Source organism: Ruditapes philippinarum, unplaced genomic scaffold, assembly GCF_026571515.1.
Source record: "Ruditapes philippinarum isolate M1 unplaced genomic scaffold, ASM2657151v2 ctg1819_1_1_1_1, whole genome shotgun sequence".
NCBI classification, from domain to species: Eukaryota; Metazoa; Mollusca; class Bivalvia; order Venerida; family Veneridae; genus Ruditapes; species Ruditapes philippinarum.
In genome coordinates this window covers 126417-150234 of record NW_026866564.1, presented here as the reverse complement: position 1 = coordinate 150234, position 23818 = coordinate 126417, and the positions used below count along the sequence as shown (strand labels likewise).

At 31.2% G+C, this 23818-nt stretch overlaps 1 protein-coding gene across 1 annotated transcript in view; it reads right to left on the bottom strand.

Moving 5' to 3' along the window:
• LOC132732922 (glutathione hydrolase 1 proenzyme-like) overlaps nucleotides 1-23818 on the bottom strand; it is a 48127-nt gene that overhangs the window by 4509 nt on the left and 19800 nt on the right. The window contains exons 2-12 of the mRNA XM_060719447.1: nucleotides 13791-13871; nucleotides 12974-13228; nucleotides 12624-12721; nucleotides 10532-10648; nucleotides 8951-9158; nucleotides 8343-8532; nucleotides 8141-8159; nucleotides 7544-7693; nucleotides 6799-6929; nucleotides 4235-4422; nucleotides 3118-3199 (exon numbers count right to left, since the gene is read on the bottom strand). Coding sequence (XP_060575430.1) covers nucleotides 3118-3199; nucleotides 4235-4422; nucleotides 6799-6929; nucleotides 7544-7693; nucleotides 8141-8159; nucleotides 8343-8532; nucleotides 8951-9158; nucleotides 10532-10648; nucleotides 12624-12721; nucleotides 12974-13228; nucleotides 13791-13837 — 1485 coding nt within the window. The 5' untranslated portion in view covers nucleotides 13838-13871. The remainder of the gene's footprint in view (nucleotides 1-3117; nucleotides 3200-4234; nucleotides 4423-6798; nucleotides 6930-7543; nucleotides 7694-8140; nucleotides 8160-8342; nucleotides 8533-8950; nucleotides 9159-10531; nucleotides 10649-12623; nucleotides 12722-12973; nucleotides 13229-13790; nucleotides 13872-23818) is intronic.

Here is a 23818-nt window from a genome sequence, read left to right as displayed (position 1 = left end):
AGTCGAAAATAAATGTATCTTTAGTAATAGATAAAAAGGCAGACATTTCACGATGTTAATAATTATGCAAGAACTATTTATTTCACCAGTACGAGAGAATTTGTCATATTTTAAAGTACTGTCATGAAAATGGTTTAAAAAATTCTGACATTTCGTAACAATTTCGTAAACAATTTGATAATGGCCGCGATTAAGGACGACATTGTCGCGTGTAATGTCGCGTGCCACTCCTGCTGATGAAAGATATAACGGTTTGATACAATCATGTATCATATCACCTGCTAAATTATGTTCATCATATGACATTTCATAAAATTAGTTAAAGCTGAGGATTGTGACCACAAAACGTTTTCGCGTTCTGTATTTTTGTATTTTTTTACAAGCAATCAGATTAAAACTTAATATAAGAATTCATCATGCATTCATCGTTAATTCTAATATTAATATTGCATATAAGAAGAAAAAAAATATTGGATGAAAAATGCTACATATAATTGGACAGAACTCACGTCTAAATAATGGATGTTCATATTTATAATTTATAATTGCTAATTTACAATTATTTAAAGAAAGAAAAAAACATTTTCGTTTGCAGTAAGTATAGGTTGCATAACATTGAGGAAGTCTTATTCTCTTATCTTATGTAAGCTATAAAATACACTTTTCTATTATTAAGTTGCAAACATTTATGCACAAATAAAGTATGTAAATAAGACTTTTTTCTAAATATTTATGTAAGATTATTAAGGATAAAACCATTTCGCGATATTGTATGAAACTTTAAAGAGCATTGGTCTAGCGGAAAGACGCTCGCTTTAGACCTAAAATGTGCAAGGTTTGGGTCTTTTTTGAAGAACGCTGCTACTGTCTTTGGGCATTAAAATTAGTCTTCATAGTTTAACTTCGCAAAAAAATAAACAATAAATAGCAAAAATGATATGATAACATAGTGCTTTCGTGGCGCTATATAACGTGACAAAGAAACGCAACGCAAGTATGCCGATGGATAGAGCTATCCGTAGCCCGTTGACCGGGAAAGAAACTGCAAATTTGTTGAACGTACCACATATACTCGTATGTACAACCAGTTGCATTTATTCTTTCTTTGGACTGCAGTTTCTCATAACATACATCATAGTCGTGCATAATGTGAACCAAAAGGATATTGATAGAAACCTTTACATTAAAAAAGCATAACCATATTAAGAGCTTTACATAAAATTTGAAATTCTTGCTTAAATCAAGAGAAGCATTTGAAATGGAAAAAACTCGAGGTAATAAAGAAATATAGTCAGAATTTTGTCGAATAACGGCTTTTATTAGCCCGTTTCAGTAAAAAGTGTTGCAACTAAAATTAATCATTCTGGAAAAAAACGAGGTGAGGGAATGATTTGAAAATTGGCACACAAGTTATTAGTCCAGACCATCATCATATTGTATACAAATCTCGGACAAATATTCTCAGTCCCGTCATCTCAAAGGATCCCTTTAATATCTTTTTGTAAAATTGTGATACTTGTAACAATGGCTGGTAAAAGCAAAGTTTTCTTCCCACAACGTGTGTGCATGTAAGAAAGTTTAACTTAGATAAAATTCTTATTAGTGGCATAACCTCAGGCTAATATGTCAACCATTTTCTCACAATAGATGGAAATCTTTATTACGTCTACACAAGTTTTAATTAACCTAATATTCTTTAATACTTTGAGAATCACGTAGGGCTTTGATTGCTTAATTACTTTTTTGTTCTTAAATGCAATGAAAAAAACTTTTTACATGAAACAACAATATTTTTCTCAATTAACGTATAACAATCAAAAGGTATTTAAACCGACACATATTTGATAAGTAACCTTTTATGCTGAAATCCTCAGCACTTGATTCGTTTTTAATTAGGTAAAACAGGAAAAGGTTCGTATTTAATAAATACCAGTCTACAAAGAGGATAGTGTAATTCAGTTTTAATCAATTGCCTATAACTATATAGTATTCAAAGCTGCAAGTAGCCTACAAAGGTTTCTGAATATAAATCAGAATGTTTCTCCCGACTAGTTTTCAGGCTCCATGATTTATAACATAGTTCATAGCAGCGTGTCATATCCTCCAACATTGTCCATTAATATCCGCGCATAGATTCATATAAAACATTTTTTTATTGGAAATAATTTGCATATAACAGTGTTTCTAATACCCTTGAACAAAAATCGATGTTTCTGAAGAACATAGAAATTTATGGCAGCTGTGCATTTTTATTAAGATAATGAATTGCAGTATTGTCTATTTGAGATTATATTATACACTTTTTGTATGATGATAAGGCAAATATCAAAATCTATGGACCTGGTTACTTTGATATTAACCGAGACGAATGAATTGCGGCAATGATTCTTTCTTCCTTCAATTGCACTTAATATGTACTTAGAATTAACTCTTTAAACATAACATGTGCTATGTCAGTTCTTGGCAATGAATTCTTGAAATTCTTATTTGAAATTTTATGAGAATTTAAATATTATCTATAACATTAAAAATAAAGAAACGTTTGGTTTGCATAAATGTAAAAATATTTCGTATTTCAATAAAAATATCAAATTATCTACAACAAAAATATCAAGATACAAAGTATACAATATGAACAAGTCAGAATGGTAACCATGATAAACTTTGAGTGGTTTTCTCCCCACACCTAAGTGCCAGAACGTGTGGAAACAATTTATATAATTAGCACACTCCGTTTCTCAAATATAATCATTAAAATTTGTCCAAAATCATCCAAAAATAAAACCATTTAAACACTTTAAACTTTAAGTACTGAATACGATTTTCAATTTGTTTCTGGGTATATTTCTATATTATCTGTTAACCATTTTCCCGTTTTTAGTGCCCCGGTGGATTATTTCAAATTTTATCATTTATAGGCTTTTGAACCTCAGTGTATAGCCCCATTAAGATTTGAGAACTGTTGAGATAATAACCCTTTGACGACTATTCCAAGTTTCATATTTTATCATTTATTCGATAGAAATTCCCATGATTTCTTGTTTATAAAAAAATCAAATGGTTAGTATGACAGGTATATGACAATTCTATGATTGAAATATCTAATTGGCTACATACTCGTTTAGGATCTGTGTCAAAGTCATCCATTTCATTATTCCATATTATACCAGTTGCATTTGAAACAATCATGGAGCCAAAACTGAAACATTGAAACAATGCAAATTGATTTATCATAACTCATTTACGCAGGAAATTGTTCATTTTTCATACGATAAATAACATTTTCGTAATGGAAATGTCATTCGCTTATCTTATTAAGTGTTAAAAGTAACGTTTGGAAAAACGCGCAATGTACAATTTACGAGTTGAATGCAAATTAAAGAGAAGACAAATAACATGTTTGTGACAAAAAAATGGCAATTATGTTATTGTTTAAACTAATGATTTGTGTGTCTGTCCGTGTGTCTGTCCGCACTCACAGGAGAGTAATTATGTGGCTAGAGGGACAATAGGTAACTGTTCTTTCTCTTTGATGTCATTCATTCCGTAATGCTTTTATGTGGCTATTTTCTTTTGCGTGGCTAAAAAGAACAATAGAGAGAACAATAGAGTAGCCACATAATTACTCTCCTGTTAGAACGTCCGTCCGTCACAAAAGCTTGTCCGGACTACTCCTCATAAACTACTGGTGCAATTTCATCCAAACTTTACAGAAATGATCAGTACCAAGTCTCGTTGTGCATATTGTCAGCATTTTCCGGTTCAATGATTTTTGTCAGAGTTATGGCCCCTTAATAATTTTTATTTTTAAACTTTGTCCGGACTACTTCTCTAATACCACTAATGCAATTTCAATGAAACTTTACACGATTGATCTGTAGCTCAAGTCCTTGCGCATATTACATGTTTGTGACAAAAAAAATGGCAATAATGTTATTGTTTAAACTAATGATTTGTACTCAGTCAAAAAGAAAACACTTCTTTTTGTCTGTCCGTGTGTCTGTCCGTGTGTCTGTCCGTCCGTCACAAAAGCTTGTCCGGACTACTCCTCATAAACTACTGGTGCAATTTTATCCAAACTTTACTGGAATGATCAGTACCAAGTCTAGTTGTGCACTGTCCGTCTGTCTGTCCGTCTGTCACAAAACTTGTCCCAACATGAGATTGGCCATCATGAGGCGACACATGTGATCACTGATCGGTCTTGTTTAACTATAAATCATTAAATACTTACTACCAATTAACAGTCGATGTTACTGAAACTGCATCACCATACGGACTAAGTACGGAAACCTGCGAAGTGCCCATTTTATCTCCGTAACTTCCGGTAGCGTCTGTGTAATAGGGTATTTCATGAGTTTCTGCTGTAATTTTTGTACGTAATATATCTGCATATTCTTCGGAACGCATTTTGTCTAAAATCTAAAAATAGTCAAGTCGAAAGTGTTATTATGCCCATACAAGTGTAAATGGTGAGTGGATAATTATGTAAAAGTCAAAATTACTTTACACTTTGCTTCAATTGTGTTCAAATAATATTTGAGCCGCGCCATGACAAAACAAAAATAATTGGTTTGCGACCAGCATGGATCCAGACCAGCCTGCGCATCCGCGCAGTCAGTCTGATCAGGATCCATGCTGGTCGCTTACAAGCCCTATTACAAGTAGAGAAACTGATAGCGAACAGCATGGATCCTGATAAGACTGCGTGGATGCGCAGGCTGGTCTGGATCCATGCTGGTCGCAAACCCATTATGTTGGTTTTGTCATGACGCGGCTCATTTTACTAAGAAAAAACTATATCCGAGTAACATACAATCATGTCCATAAATATATTTCAGAAATTATCGGTAACGTTCAATTTTTAAAGAGAGTGGGGCACATTTTTATAACTTAGATTAGATTTTATATTTTGTCCTAAATATTATATATAAATTATTGATTATTTACAATTTCAATCTCTTGAAATATATTACTAATAAAATATAATTCAACCCAACTTCACATCAAAAACGAAAAGAAAAAAGAAAACGTTCGCAAAACGTCACATTCATCATTATTTTCTAAAAAATTAAAAGATTCATTTGATCATATTTTCCACAAATCTAAAAAAGCTTAGCTTAATATTAATAAATCAATAATAAATGATGATAATTTCAAACATGTTGAAATTGCTCTGTGTATGATTTCTAGACAACGTCATACTTCATATCACAGCAGATAGTTCACTGAAAGAGCAAGGTCAAACATCAAAGGCTAAAATAAAATAAATCACAATAAACTATTTTAAGAAGAGTCTTTTCTTTATATTCAGTCACTACAAAGAAATGTATCCCACGTATCATATACATACATGACATTGTTTTAAATAGCAACATCATAAAACATGTCGATAATTTGAAGTTATATTTTAACAGAGCTTTCCATCTACAAATGCATTCTAGTAAATAAAGATAAAGACCAATTCAAATAAAGCATACATATGAATATAAAATTAAGATATCATTTACGTACAGTGCTGTGAGTTAATGTTGGCAACTCAACTGACAAATGAAATCATCTACACAATATCAAATTATTATGAAATGGTTAGTCATATTAACATATTTTTCGATATTTTAGAGACAGTATTTGATAAGCATCACAACATCCAGAGATCACAGCAGGTGTGCAATACTATAGTATTCATTTACACGTGTGTAATGTTTATTGTTTTCTAAAACCTTTATATATCGCATCTTAAGTGAAATTCATCCTCAACCTCTCCATTTTCACATATTTGACACCGACTTTTTTCTCTGTTTTTTCTTACCATATTGCATTATTTTCAGGCAGAGGTTAATTGCAGACATTCTAGTGATCGTAGTGATATATCAAATCCCAAGAAGGTTCGTATAAAAAATGTTTTAACATGTGTATATGCTGTTTGTCAATATTTGAGCCTAGAAAATTTTTCCAAATCTTCAAAGAAAATTGACAACAGCTGAGTCGAACACCGACTGCTGCTTCAATACGATAACCGATCGCTTCAATATTAACTTTATCGTATACAACCTTCCACAACTCATTGCCCGAAACATTTATTTTTTGCCATTAAACATTTTGTACCATTAAGCATTTCGTTTCTTTATATTAAGCTGATTAAACATTTACTTATGAACACAGCGTTCACACGAAAGTAGTTTCAAAGTACGTTTTTCTAATGTAAAGAAACGGTTTAATCTCAAACTGATATGATCTATTTTTATTTTATTTTTTATTTTTTCTTTGTTTTTTTTTAAATTTAGTTTTATAGTTATCACTATATTTTTTTATGTGATTGAATTACCTACAATTAATTTAAACCAGAAAGGTACTCTCTGAAGAGTGCTAATAGTTTGAATGAGAATTAATTTCCCTGCGCCACCTGAGATTACTTTTTTAAACATGATAGCATTTATTTTATATGTATACTCTAGTTGTTCCGATGTCATAGTTTAGATAAGGCACTTGATTTTTTACAAAGCTTTAATAACATACTGCAGTATGGGAATTAAAATCAATACTATTCACATCAGGTAGACAATTCTTAATGAGAATTCTTAAATGTTGTACATACTAACTAATCCAACATTTTTACTATATTTAAAGATATACATAGCTCAAATTTGATATAAGAAAACAGTGATAATTGCTACACAGTCTCTGTGTAAACAAAAAAGAAACATGGTTTGACTTCAAACAAAGTAGATGAAATTCTACACACTAAATGATGGTCACAGAAATCATAATAATCGACAATAATGTTTCCCTACATACCCATGTGGTATTATCGAAATCTGGGTCACCGAGACGCATTCGATCAGCGTCAGAAAACTTCATAGCTTCTATCATTCTATGGTAGAAATCGACCTGTCCCTCTAAAGTGTCCATGTCCATCCAGTCATATCCTGTTGAAACATGACATTAAAAACTTGTATTACATAATAAAGCGTCCATTTACATGTACATGGACAAAATATGTCGGAGATACATTTAGTAATTCAAACTTTAAAGCAATATGCCTCCAGATTGATGCTAAATACTATGAATTTTGAAAATGTGTTCAGAAGTTAAATATGATAGAGTGCACGAAAAAAAAGATATTGACACATTCCAAACAACAGTTACGATCTACGTAAATTACCAAGAAGGAGGTCAGAACAAACAAACACAACCCTCACTGAGACATGCATTTGAAATACAATGATGATAAATACCACAAAACAAGTCACCAATAGCACATAACATGTAAATCATTAATTGGGACTGAATCATTTAACTTTTCTTTAAATCATATTACATTTTTCTCAAGGTTGATTTTCGAAAAAGATTTTCGATCATCTTTAGGCATGCGGAAGGTCGGTGGGTCTACTCAGGTACTTCCAATGCCTGCAACAATGCACGGCGGGGCATTTAAGATCATTATTCACTGGAAAGTCGCCTTATGATATTCTTAGAATTAGTGACCAAAGAAGACAAATATAATATCGAAATGAATAGTCAATCATGTAAAACTTCTTACGCTTCAAAATGTTCATTATGAGTCCAACGATAGGTCCACCAGTTGCCCCATTCATTGTATAAATTGTACTGTTCTCTAGGTAAACTTCTAATGCGTTTCCAGTCCTCACTTTGTAATCCAAAATGAAATCGGAAATATCCAACATACCACCTACCAGATCAAATACAAATACATCGTATATCAAATGATAAAAATCCTTACGTTTCGTGTCGAACCTTTCTAAAATTATACAACGTAATTCTGGTTTCTCTTAAAATGCCATCTTCCTGTTGTGTATGAAATTACAAATTATTTATAACATTTAACTTTGTCTTTTCTTCAATCACAGTATATTTCAAAACATGATACATGACTTTGCATGTAGTTTTTGCAAAGAAATTGTGAATAGTTTCCGTTATGTTATGAAATTAGTTATGCAAGTGTTAGTCTTAACATCAATTAGTAATGTGCACGAATTTCATAAACATAATACTTGTATGTATTTTGAAGAAAAGATTGGAAATGGGGATCCTTCGGGCGAAACAAAACGTTGAAAATTGCAGACACGGCTTAACTGAGACCCTTATTAGAGATAATGATGGAATATCCGAAACTTACGTCTTTGGATTATTTCGGACTACAAATTTGGAAATGTTTTGTCATCTTTGACTTATTTTCAATAAATTGAATAGTTTCAAAAGAAAATTCATTTAACTTTACAACATTGTGCTTCTCATTTATATACATTTTATATCTTGGCTTTAATTGTTTATTTTCTTATTTTATATTTTAACGGATTGGCGTAAAAACTTCAATTTACCATCTGTGTTTCTTTGCACCTACCCTCACTTTTAATTTCATCAACTATCATATTCGTCATGGGACTATCATATATATAATCAATGCCTTCAATAGCAATAGCCTGTAGTGTATCAGCAAGTTTGGGCCACATGATGGTGTCGCCAGCTTTCTTTATTTCCCCGGTGCCAGTGTTGTTACAAAATATTGCGCTGAAAATAATAATATAAAAAAAACGTTAGATACGCAATAAATAAAAATATGGTAAAAAAATTCTGGATAAAAAGTGTTCCAACGGAATTTTAATCACAACAAAATTACATGAAAAATGCAGACTCGGTTTGATTGAGTCTGTACATGAGGGAATAAGAAAATAATTAACATTCCTCACGCCCCTAGCACCGACTTGAGCGGTACAATTTTAACATTTAAAAGAGCTGGGATTCTCATTCTACTAAGGTAAACAATAATGTGAATACATTGTCTTTTTAAACATTTATGTACTTAGATGACAGCGAAAAAAACACGTGCACGCCATCAAAAATAAGTGAAATAAAGTTAAATTAGATATTATTAAAGAAATCCATCAATGTTTACATATAAATTCTTTGGGCTATAAGAAACACTTACCACAGACCCGGAAATTTAGTCATATTGAATTTCCTTGTATTTGCTAGGTAATCTAACGCTGAAGCTGTTGCATCTGACAATGGGAAACCATTTCGTATCATTTGTATAGTTGGTTCAAAAAGATCCTTCCATGGCAACCGACCATATCGGGTGTGAGCTTCTTTGTAAGCCTTCAGTTCCCCGGGCACGGCGATTCTCCGAGCATTGACTGTACATATTGCAATAATTCATTATTAAAGAAATAAACAAATCTATATTAAACATTCTTTTCTGATTTTTAAGAAAGAACAAACTTTACTTAACCCATAACAGGGAATGCAGCTTCTTATACATAGTTTTAATATTATTTTTTTATTATTCAAATTAAACATGTTCAGTAAGAATTTCATAGATTTCAATAAATTTCTGCGATAAAATTATGTTACTCAAAGATAAGCATAGTATATCTTTAAAGAAATATGTAATTTTGGTTAAAATATTAAATATAATTATGCTTCCTTTTATTTAAAGACTATAAATCAATTTTACAAAAAAGATAAACATCGTGATTATAAATATATTAAAATCTGCAAATTCTTAAAATCGTATATACGAGTTATAACAAATGTAAGATATTCTGTCAACATTTAAATTATTTCTTGCCGTAAATAATGATTATGACAAACACATCAGAATTGTAAAATGAATATACGAGTAGATATTCAATTTCAAAGCGATTTTTTACTGAAACTAAATAAATTATTGCACAAACATGAGATCACATATCATTATAACACATTGAGGAATAAATATATCACTGAATCTGTATATTTTCGAATTTGTGTTAAAGAAAATAATAATAATCTAATGAAACTAATTTTCCTTAATATGCAAAAAAACAAACATAAAATTTGAAATGTTGCCTACTGATTAAGTAGGACAGAACGTAAGATGTGAGATTTAACTAGAAAAAAAACCACAATGTCTAGATATTTATTTTTAGTTGAGGAAACTCATTTAAAAAAGTCAGATGTGATTTGAAAGTTAGTCTATCTGTTATATACGACACTAAACTAAATTAGAAATATTCAACATGATTTGTTAATGTACATAAAATATGAACGTATGGATAAATGAAATAACAGTGGCACAGTTAACAAGACACTCTGAAATAGCTAGCAAAGGTAAAAGGAATAAAAATACGTGCATACAAATAGAGTTGACAGGATTTTAACCTCACACGTCTACTGGTGTTCTGTATAGTAAGACAAACATATTTAATAAAGCTCACTTATTAACCATGTACACGCTCTAAACAAAAATGTCTTATTATTCAGCTAGGATGTTCATGTGTTTTTATACTTTTTTCTGGCAGGTGAATTATTTCGAGTATTAACAAGCATTCCCTTAGCAATTCTGACCATGACTGTGTGTCCACACTTTCATCAGTAGAATTTACAACAATTAAACCTACGTATACTACGAATTCAAAGCAAACTAACGTAAAGTATATAGAATGAAAAACATATAGTATGAAATTTCATGCAAATACGTATATATCTAACTGACATTCAATAATTAATACAACACATGTTAACTCACTATTTTGACGAGTTAATTGGGTATAAATAGTTTCGGTTAGTGAGGTTGGTGATACAGCTTGGCCATCTATTGTAGCAATTTTTCTGTATTCTTTGTCATAAACGACAAAAATGCATCCTACAAGTTCAAAGACATTTTGTGAATCATTATCCAATTCTTTAAATCATAAACCGTGTAGACATGATGTGACACCATTTTCCATTTATTTAAACAACAAACCGTATAAAAATGATGTGACACCATTTTCCATATTTTTAAAACATAAACCGTATAGAAATGCATTGAAACCATTGCAGAATTCTTTAAATCTTAAACCGTAAAGAAATGCTGTGACACCATTGTCCATATATTTCAAGAGTAAACCGTATAGAAATGATGTGACACAAGTGCCCATATCTTTAAATCATAAACCGTATAGAAATGCTGTGACACCATTGTCCATATCTTTAACACATAAACCGTATAGAAATTTTGTGACACCATTGTCTATATTTTTAAAACATAAACCGTAAAAAAATGCTGTGACACAATGATCCAATTCTTTAAACAATTAACCGTAAAGAAGTCTTGTGACACCATTATTCAATTCTTTAAATCATAATCCGTATCGCAATGCACCAACATCATTGTCCAATTCTTTGAATCATAAACCCTATTGAAATGCTGTAACAACACTGTCAAATTCTTTAAATCATAAACCGTTTCATTGCTAGTCCTCTAAGTTTCAATTTACAATAAAAAGGCACTTTTGGAAAGGTGTTGACATTTTTGGATGATGAAAATGAAATTGGTATTTTTTACCATAACAAATATCAAAAAATATCGGAATTTATCTTAACCGAACTATAATTGGAAATTTTATCATCATTTATCAATCCGATAAATAACAGACAAAATGATATTATATGTTAGTAATGTAAGCAAAATTTCCTAGCATTATAAAAAACAATCAATGATATGGTGTTATCTATAAGGTAACATGCACTACATGGACGAATGTATGTATGTTAAGGACGGCCATGCGCACCTTTAGGCACCCACCCTTATACTCGGTCATGTTTTCATACTCTGATTCCGTCATTAATCTTGGCGATGTTTCCCGTCCATCGATGTACATGGTCTGTTTATCATGCCGATCATAAACAAGCATGAAACAGCCTAGCGAATGTAAAATGGTCGTCTAAATAATCATACGTAGCATAATCAAGATATCATTCATTTTTTTAGACAAAGCTTTATTTTTACCAAACTCTTCTCTCTTTCATATATGCAAATCATTAAATTGAGCAATTATCTTCTTAAATTGTTTTGAATGTTTAGACCTCCACCAATTCATTCTTCTAAGATGGAACAATGCTGGCCATGAATGAGAAATCTTATTTTATCTTTTTTGTCCTGTTTTCAATACAGCATTATTGGTAACATTTACGCTGAACGTTGAATTCTTCCACGCTAGGAAACAATAAAATCCATTTAGGTCCGCAGGGTCTTCAATCATAATACATTTAACTAAATCGATTGACATATTATGAGTTTGCATGGGTTGATGACCGAAATGCCTTACATCACAATAAATGTCTCTTTTTATTTGTCAGGGTAAAATGTATATACGGACGATATTTTTTGTTTGTTTTTCTTTTTTTTTTGGGGGGGGGGGGGGGGGGGGGGGGACGTTGCCTAGTAGAACCACCAACGTTACGTAATCTAGCTGGATAGCTTCCCACACATGAACGAATCCAAGGTCGCGACATGATTCGAACTGAAACGGTCGGGCGGTGGTTTGAGGTCAACGCCCTTATCCACTTGGCCAGACACGCCCCTACGGTAGATATGTTACAATAATCAACTGTAATAAAATGTTTAAAAGGACGCGAAAGTAAGGTTGTTTTTTTCATTAAAAGGTATAAAACTACTTCCTATAAATATAGAAATATTTTATAGAATATACATACGTTTTGTATGTGCTTGCTACTTACAGTTCAATGTATTCGTAGTAAAAAAATTGAATTTCATTCATGCTTAATTATCATACTTTATCAAAAGACGAAATGTATACAATGTTACACATGAAAATAGTTTATGTCGTACATACCTCCGCCAATACCCATGCTGTGTGGTGTTCGAACACCGTTACAAATCAATGTGGCGATTGCAGCATCAACAGCAGTGCCATACCTGGCCAAGATGTCCCTGTGGTATTAAAGAAAAGGTAATTTGTCCGGCAAGTATTAACATGACTGGTAAATGCTTCGATTATAGAAGATAACAGAAATGAATATCCAGAATGAAACGTTCCCTTACAAAACATTCACCTGGTATTTCAAAAGGTTCAGCGACGATTTTGCGCATCTGTTTTAAATGCCCTAAGCTGATATATGTCAGAAATTTAATTGTTTAGTTTTTTTTTAGGATTTTTGGCCTCATTTGAATTGCTTTATTTACCTGCCAATATCCGAACAAGCTTCGTGGTCGGAGACAACAACGCCGACTGGTTCCTTTAAAACTTTTGGTTTTGTCGTCTGCTGCTCTTGCTCCCTATTGAGCCCAACGGCAAGCCCTATTGCAAGACCAATCCCGTACAGGGACAACATCCCTAAAATCACAGCCAGAATAAGAATCCTTTTCTTTGTACATCGACAACATCCTGATGGTTTATGTTCCTTTGTATATGGTTTAACTTGACCACCAAACAACAAACTGCAAAAATCAAATTGTTCAACTATTTCCATGTTTCAAATTTCGTTAGTACAATACCATTGCAAATTGTTTATTTATTTACAGGATTCACATGCGTAATTATAACACCAGAATATTTATTGAACCGAAAATGTGGAAAATAACTAGAAAGAATGTATGTTACCAATCAAAATTTGATTTCAAGAAAATATAAGAACACACACATGACAACTAAAAAAAATGATTGTTATTCGACATCAGCAAAAAAAAACATTATCATTATAATCACGGAGATGAATAAGTTTTGCATCAATATCAAATATAAAACTTTGAAATATGATACTTCTTTGTAAAAGTTTTGATTTATACCGTGTGTTTTTTATTTCTTTCTTAGCCTAACAAATAACGGCTTCTTTTAATGTTTTGATCATGTTATCAATTTAGATAATTACTAATTCAAAAACACGACTTGTAACATTATCTGCTAAAATAATTCGGTATCAATTATATGAAATAGAATACAAAAAAGTCTAAGCACATATTCGGATTAAATCCCATGCTTTTTAAGAACACGCGCACTTACTCCTCATTTTCAGGTACTCTTTCCGGGTCTTTCTTTTCTTCAGACATTTTATGCTAAAAATCTTTGTCGCCGGTCCTAATCCTGCAATAAATGACACTTTATAAAGAAGAGGACAAAATATGATATGTTTACAATTTGCTTAATGTACTTTACGTGATCATACGAGATAACGATCCATTAAGACCATCTCTAGAAGTGTCAATAAGATCCATTAAGACTACCACTAAAAAGTGTCAATAAGAAGGCAAGTTTAGTCTGTAATTCTCACATACAAAGCAATGCTTGACCACTATGGCCTCAGAGACAACATTTTAGATGCTACTTATTCACATTTACTAAAAGTATTATTAATAAGATAAAATCACGATTATGCTAATTAAATATACATTATCGTATAAATACACTCGTAAAACAAGCAATCACATCAAAGTTTAGCTCCTGACTGGTTTTCAATGGTAACTGGAAATGCATGAAATCGTAGGATTTTAATTCCCAGTATATTCCTTACAACCTAAAGTAAAATCTATAAACAATAAAAGTACAATAGAAAACAAGAACATTTTTGACCTGAATAAAAACAAGATAATTAAGTGTAGTCTACATTGGCATCGCCGTTTTTTCTAGATATTCGAAATTAATTTTCCACTACAGCTGGTTCTAATGAACGTTAGAAAGCTGACCTATTCCATTTCTGCACAAATCTTATCAAAATGAGCTTCGTGGGTCGTCTAAATATGATTTTTATGAGAGAATAATGATTCATTTCTTTTTTCTGTGTTTTCATAACCTCTGATCCCTTTTTCAAAGTTCCATTTTGTTTAGTTCTGCCAAATGTTTTATCGTTTAGGGGACAGGCATTCTTTTTAATGGGGATCATACGCCGCTTGCCATGGAATGGCTTCAACGTGTTACATTGAAGGTTCCATGATAACCGCCGTATTAACACATCTGCGGATGTTTCTAAATTCAAAATCTCACCATTATCATGTTTAAATGCTGAATTCTGCTTCAGCCAGTGCAATGGGGCGTTGACGGTAGTTTGTAATTACCACTAACGTTACGGTCTATAAACAGGCACCATCAAACCGGGGATGCAACATTTTCAATTTTGCCGTTCATTATGGTCTTTCTTTTTTTCATTAGGGTTTTTTTCTTTTATTTGAGCGTTTATTAGTGGTTTTTTTCCTTTTATTATATAGTATGTGCCATGTCGTTATATTTTTTGTGTAATGTAGCGTCATTTTAATTGGTGTTGAGCATAATGGTATTTATTGTCCCCCCTCCTCCCTACAAACTATTTATACTTAAAAATAAAACCAGAAAGTGTAAATGAAAAACTAGACTTAGTTAAACTATAGAAAATATAACCTACAGATTTCTTTAACATTTTAAAATTCGGGTTTAAGGGGGACTTTTACATCTTTATATGATAAAAGTATTCAGTTGCGGTTAGATAACTGATTAATTAATTGATAATTAATTGATAAATAAATAACTTGACTAATTAATTAACTAATTAATTAAAAGTATAAATTTTTTCATTGTGTTAACATTTGTCTATTTGAATCAACATTGAGTTATAATTTAAAAACCCAGAGCGTAATCATATCCACTATGGTATCAGATCCGACATTAAACAAGCTACTTATTCACATTAATACATAAGCTTGTAAACTGAATATTCATTATTGTATAAAACACTCTAAAACATGCAATCACATCAAAGTTTAGCTCCTCACTGGTTTTAAAAGATAATTGGAAATGCATGAATTCGTAAGACTTTGACTCCAAGTCTATTTCATAAAAGCTAAAATAAACATATATCAACAATTAAAGTACAATAGAAAACAAGATCTTGTTTGACCTGAATAAAAACAAGATAATCATCTTCTACATTGTTATCTCTTTTTTCTAGATAATTCGAAATTATTTTTTCACTACAGCTGGTTCTAATAAACGTTAGAAAGCTGACCTTTTCAATTTCTGCACAAATCTTATCAAAATGAGCTTCGTGTGCCGTCTTAATATGATTTTTATGAAAGAGAAACGATGCGTTTCTCTTTTTTTTCTGTGTTTTTCCTTATGTAACCTAGTATATGTCATGCCGATTTACGTTTTTTGTAATGTGGCCTCAATTAAATTGGTGTTGAGCATAATAGTAATTACTATCTTCCCCAAACTATTTATACTTGAAATTAAAACCTGAAAGTGTAACTAAATGAAAGCTAGTTAAAACTACAGAAAATAAAAACCTACAGATATATTAACCATCTTAACCTATATGTTACAGGATACAAGTTGCCACAAACATGTTGTTCAAAGGTCGTGATAGATATTTTAACAATTTATTAATTCATTCATTAATTAATCAATCAAAAGTATAGACTGAAGTTTTTCATTGTGTAAAACATTCAACTTTTTGAATCAACGTGGTAATTTATCATTGAAAAGATCATAGTATGTACATTTCCATTTCCTAGACATTTCTATGTACACGAAAATAAATAAAAATGGAATTCCTAAAGAACGTCAAAAACGACAAAATTGAAAATGTTGCAGGCTCGGTTTGATTAAGGCTTTTATGGACGGTACTAGAAAGTGCGAGCTATCTACTACGTTCCTTAGCGCCAGTTTACTCAGAATTCAACATTTTATCATAGTAATGGTGAAATTTTGAACTTAGAAACATCCACAGATGTGCTCTTTAGAGTTTAATTGCAAGGCATCATTTAGGAATATTCTACAAAAATGAAAGACATTCTAACGAATCATGTTTTGATGACTCGTACAAATATGACGACGGAATTAATTAGAGATTCTTTATCTCTGGTAAATGTTCTCGTGGAAATTAGTTTCATGTTACGGCATAGCGTTTCGTCTTATTAGAAATTAAAATACTCAGCTCTTGCTATCACTTGATTGCAAAATAATCGCATCACAGTGATTCGGCATAAAATATATGGATGGTAATAAACGGGGAAAAAACATTCTGTTCGTCGAGATGGAATGATTCTTTAGATTTTCATCTGTAAGAATGATCAATAAATTGAAGAGAAATATTTTTGTTTTTCGAAGCATTTTTAACGGATCTAAACTGGAAAATAATACTTGTCGTATCACAAATTAACAACATCAAAAAACATGAGACGAGCGAAAAAGAATATGATTATCGCGTCTTCTTAGCCCAATAGGGCAGCAAGGCAAGCATCGGTAATCTTGAGGCCTGGAATTGGTGATGGTTTGATCCTCGGAGCGGACAAAAATTTCTCCGTAATAACTGAGTTTAGACACTGCGTCTAATTGTATTTTGTCTCTCGCCGCTGAATGTTTTCTTTGATATAAACTTGTCAAATAATATCAAAACTCTTTACCAAAGTTCGCACAGCATATTCATAACAACGAATGCATGCTATAAAAGTTAGATAAATACGAATCACTGAAGTTCTACAGTTACAAAGTTCCACGACATGGAAACCTCCGGGAATTTTACTTGTCAGAGCATATCTTTTAACCCGGGATTGATTTACAAATTTGATAATGTACAGCTCACAAAATTCTACATAATTCACAAATCTTTTTCGGAAAAAATGTGATAACTTCAAATCTTGTGTTTTTATCTTTCCATTACTAATAAAAGCTCGTCTTTCATTAGAGATGTGATGGAATTGTATATTAATGTTTCAATGTTACACTTCAAAGGATAAATGTACATCTGATTTATGTCAATTATTAAGCAGATGTTTTTTTATTGTGAACTAGTTTATGTTCTATTTTCTAAAAATAAAAATCTACAATAGCATGTATAAATGTATTTACGTGTATTTTGAAAGAAGCATTGTTGAGTGTTTGCGTGCGTGTTCGTTTAATGTGTGCTTGCTACGTGCGTGCATGTGTTCGTGTTTTGTTTTGTTTTGTCAAGATAAAGCTACATTTTATCTTTTTTAACCGGTTGTAAAACTGACAAAATTCACATAATTCACTTCGAGTACAAACCTGTCACTTTTACATGTAACATCAGCATTGCTGATATATCTAACACTGCATTAAATGAAAATAATTATTATATTACGAGCAAAACTGGTTTGTTTCTGCACACATTTTCAAGTGGCGCACGTGTTTTGTCTCCTTATGATTTAGTATTTTATATGTATTCTCTCAGAAGTACAAAGTTAATACATCATTTATTGTTATTGTAATTTACTATTTTAATGGTTGATGAAGGATGTTTAGGTAGGTGAACCTAAGAAACTTCAAATAACAATTATGTTATATTTGTTAACGGTACCGCTGTTAAATGTTTATTTTATATGTTATACAGTCAGTGTTACAAACCAGATAATGATCATTCAGAAAATGCAGTATTTCAGTGTACTAAAAAGTACACGATACAGGGGTTAAACTTTAAAAATACAAACAAAGGCAATTGTACTTCTTTTTAACCAACACATAGAAGAAGCGAAGTTAACATTCTTGAATATCCAATAAATGATGTATATTTGTATGCTGTCTCCTATGATAATGTGTTTTTAATGTTTTATAAATTTTAGGGTTTGAGAATGTACATGATACAGAGGTTTTTCTGGAATATAAAAAAGACGTATGGTATGTCATTATACCAAACAAATAAAAGAAGTGAAGTTAACTATTCTGCATATCCTATAAATTATGTATATTTGTACTATATTGTCTCCTATGATAATGCGGTTTTTAATGTTTTATATATTTTAGTGTTTGAGAATGTAAATGATACAGGGGTTTTGCTGTAACACAAAAAGTCGGATTGTTCTTCTTTATTACCAAAAAAATGGAATATGTGAAGTTAGAAATACCCTGCATCGAAAAGAGTGGTGTTTGTTTAAATCAGTCGTTATTCCGATGTATTTTCTCGCTATGAGTGAGAACAGTCTTTTAAAATTCAAAACAACGCCTTTAATCAGCACTGCAGTACTTTGATAATATGATTTTCAGTATTATAATTTAAAGGCAAATTTACAGTTGTTAAACGATTGATAGATAAAGTGTATAATTCAAATCTTAGAAAAAATCTCAGGCCTAGATAAAGTGTATAATTCAAATTTAATCACTGATTGATGAGCGTTAAAGTTCTCGTATATGTCTACGATCTGTCCGTCTGAAGTGCGTTTGATTGAAATTTGTAAGGACTAGATTTGTCCGCAAATTTTAAAAATTATTAAATGAGTGCATCTATGCCTGTATAAAATAAATTCATCTGTTATAATTCCTAATAGAAAAAATGGATTAGTACAATGAAACGGACAAGTATGCAAGTAATTCATCTTTTAATACATCAACATTATGCCTCAGAAATTCAAATTTATCAAAAGTCTTTAGAAATGTCAAATATGTGTTAATTTAAAAGAATATTTTGATTATGGATTTAGAGTGTATGTTAGATGTTTAACAGCTGGAAAAGGTAGCACTGAATGCACAGTAATGTGTCTTAAGTGTAGCGAAATGTAAACAAAGTAGTATTTTAACGTCCAGACAAAAAACAAATTCACTATAATGTTATGAATACCAACAAAACAAAAAGAACAAAGATATTCATCTGTATGGCAAAAAGAGTAGTTATTGGAAACTGTAACAAGATATCAAAAATAAAAAATGTGAAAATAAAAATGATGGAATTTCTGAGACATAGGCTTAATGGGGCTTTAATCTTACAAAATATTCTATTTGTTCGTAAGAATTTTACAAATTAATATTTAGGTCATAAGTTTCTTGTAAACTCTGATGGTAATTGAAATATGTTTCAAACGAAAATGTTATCTTTATCGAGTGAATGCATTTATCAGGAAAACAGAATAGGTTTTCTGTTTGTGTTCATACAACACGAGTATTGAATGGAAATCATGACAACTTTATGCCTGAAACATGTTTTAGTATGCTGAGAAGAATCTTAATGTTTAAACAATGTCTGAGTGAAAGCATTACTTTTATTCATGACTATCATTAAGAAATAACTTGTAAATTTCTTACAAAAGCTATATTTTCTAAAACGTTTTTTTTTTGTGTTTTTTTGTTGTTGTTGTTGTTGATTGGCTTTTACGCCGCATCAACACAGCAAATGTCGTATGGCGACTTTCATGTTTTACTGGTGAAGGAAGAACTAAGATCTCCCCACCATGCATTGTTTCAGGCGTTGGTTGAACCACAGACGTTCCGTAGGCTAGTTCTAAAGGAATAGAATTTTGTCTGAAAGAAAGCATTCTCGCCTGGTTTATAAATTCCTTGAGACCTTACTTTAAACGTTATATACAGGGCGAAAAAAAAACAATGAAAAGCCGTAATGACCGCGCTTTGTGTGCACAATTAGTAACAGTTATTGACGACTTTTATGTAATCTTGATGTGTACGTGATGAAAGTCAATAAAATGCAAGCAGAAATCACCGGTGTCTCAATAATTGCATGATATCATTGAGTAAAGTAATGCTAGACAATGCAACATTCGTGCAACTTGGAAATACGGTATTCATTATACTGATTAGAATCTTTTTTCAGTGAAATACCATATAGTCGCTCTCCTGAGTGTATACCAAAACTATATCATATGATTACCAATTTTATAACAACCCTTTGTCAAAATAATAATGCATGTTTGTAGATAAAGCTCAGTGAAGAACGTGTGAAAGAAATTGATAAGTAAAAGCTGTAAAATGAAGACGTTCAGTTGTTGCTTCTGCTGCTGCTGCTGCTGGTGATGATGTTGTTGTTGTAGTTGCTGTTTTTATTGGTGGTTGTGAGGGCGATGAAAGATGGTATGATGATGATGATGATGATGATGATGATGGTGATGATGGTGATGATGATGAGAGTGTTTTTTTCTTAATTGGTGATTGTGAGGGTGAAGATGATACTGAAAATGTTGTTATTTGTTATTATTGTTATTATAATTATTATTATTATTATTATAATTACTATTATTCTTATTTTTATTATTATTATTATTATTATTATTATTATTATTATTATTATTATTACTATCATTGTTATTATTATTTTTATTATTATTATTATTATTATTATTAATATTATTAATAATATTATTATTATTACTATCATAAAGTCTTACGTTAAAGAATAAATTAATTTCTTATGTAAGGGATCTATGGCTATTGAATGTTACCTGATATCTCAAATTAATTCAACTTCATCATTTCTTTGAGAATCTAGAATTCGTGGAATTTAACGTTTAACCTACAAATGATAAATTCCGCGCAAATGTCAGTCGATGAGATTCTCGAAATCTGTTACTACTATATAACCAATATATACAACTCATGAATTATATCGTACACTAATTTTTTTTTTCCTTTCTTATTTTAACAATTTATTGTGTGCGTATATGAAAATATAATTTTAAAGACGCACACGTACAGACATATATTCATGTCACAAGGATTCACACATGATGTATATTCAGTATATATTTCTTAAATAATTTAGTATGTATGTAAATTATACCGTGGGTAACCGATGATTGGTTTGACGTAACAGAAAGTTTACCTTGACTTTACTCAACTTTATCAAAAATATATATATATATTTACATAAATGTTTTTTTTCCATTATTTACATATTTATGATACTGATAAATAAATAGAATGGTATTATTTATCTATTTAGTATCTTAATTGAAAATATCTGGTAGGCATTTTTAAAATATTTCAATAATGTTTTCTATCCTTCTAAAAAAAAGTTGTCTAATTTAAAATACTTCGCATTCCTGATCAAATTTACTCGTTGGTGGAAAATTGAAATATCAAATGTCCGATTATATAAGAAAGTGCTAAAAGTAGTAACACAGCATGTATATATGGCATATAGATTTAACACAATTGCAAAAATCCAATGAAAAAAAAAACTCACGCCGAAATAAAGATCGTAATAATCAAGTTTTTTTCCTTCAAGTTAGTTTTGATAAGAATTTATAATCTAATAAGATGAGTATATTAAATTAAGTACGGAGCGATTTTTGATGCCCGCTACAGAGCGAATGCTTGTATGTCGATAATATTTGAGTATATTATAGTTAACTGTACGAGAATGTGTATATTCGCTCTATCAGTAATAGAGAGGTAATAACGTGATTAGCACGGATAAATTGTCTTTGTAGCAGGAAACGCAAATAATGTGCAATTCATTACTAGTCCGCCTGGATGCGTCTGGAATAAAGTTTAAAGTCGGCAAATCATTAACTTTCATTAGAACGCTCTTACTCTTATCATATTTATAATGCATCATTTGTTTCGCATTAATGATACAATGTATCTTGTTTCTGAAAATGGATCATCGTCGCTATCCTGTAGCAATTTCATGAATTGAAGAGTTACACAGAAATATGGAAACTGCAAGAAAGAATTCAAACTTCATATACACTTTTACGATCCGTTAAAAATGTCATGTTATGAAATAGCGTTTTATGACAACTATATTGTTATATACGATTAAACAATTTATACGAATATTGTTCTAAATAAATACATAAGTATTCAAACTGATTGTGCAGGAGTTCGTTTAATTTATAAAGTTGATGAAACGACAAATTATATTTAAAATCAATGCAATGTTTAACGAAAAACGCAACATGTAATTTCACAATTATTATCCATTGCTTTCAAGGCACGTTAACCGGAAAAATGCACGTATATTAATATTTCCAATTTACTTTTATAGGACTCTGGAGAAATAGATTTGTTTTCAATAAGCAGATCTAATTTATAAGCAATGATTGGGGTTGTTTTTTTCTTGCACGTCATTCCCGCGCGACGTTTATGAACTTCGCATTCTTAAAATGACGTTATTTGTCGTGTAAATTCATATGCTACTATAAGAAAAAAATGCTAAATGAAAATATTAGTTTTCGTAATTTATTTCTTATTAAGAAATAATATATCCCAAGCAATGATTTTATCGCTAAATTCGGATGCGTGAAATTATATCACGAGGGCGTAGCCTGTAGTCACTAGCTGTCGGATAACTGTTAATGTCAATGATTGGGGTTGTTTTTTTCTTGCACGTCATTCCCGCGCGACGTTTATGAACTTTGCGTTCTTAAAATGACGTTATTTGCCGTGTAAATTCATATGCTACTATAAGAAAAAAGTGCTAAATGAAAATATTAGTTTTCGTAATTTATTTCTTATTAAGAAATAATATATCCCAAGCAATGATTTTATCGTTAAATTCGGATGCGTGAAATTATATCACGAGGGCGTAGCCTGTCGTCACAGACGGAAATATCTAGCTGTCGGATAACTGTTAAGCGTAAATTCGACAGAGTCTCATTACCGCCGTAAACAATTACCCTCGAGCTAGAAATTCCGGTCCGTACCGACAGCCTGCTTATGATATCGATCGGCTTTGATATTAATGCTATCATGAATGATAATAAAAATGACGAATGCTGCATTCATAATATGTCATTGCGTAATGATAGAACGACTGCATGTTTTAAAATACATTCTTTATGAGTGAGACTAAAAAGGTGTTGGAGCACCACACTAAATACCGTATTCCGGTATATACCGGACAACGCGTCTGAATGATCAAATGCTAAACTCTCCCCTTTTCACCCAACGAAATAAACATTTTAATGTCTCGTTCTTCTCTTCACACCGATTTATATACGGTAAAGAATGAGCAATGTAAGGATTGGTGAAAAAAACGATGTTTTTTTTTTACTACGTTTTGATCATTAATTCTGCAAGCGTCTATATTACTGCTCCAACACTGTAAAGAGTTAAATCCATTCTTTCATTCTTTTTATTCATGAGATTGTTATGCAACCGTAGAATTTGAATTTTATTGTTTCATAAATACCGTGACTAAATTCGTCAAAAGTAATCGTTACTACGGGTCAAGGAATATTAGTCTTTAAATTCTTCTGGACACCTCTTCAACTGTCAAACGCTAAAGAAAAACAGTTGCCATGACACCTAGTGTCAAATATATACAAGGTTTTATTTTGATTCATCTGCGATATATCAGAGTTATTCACGTAAAC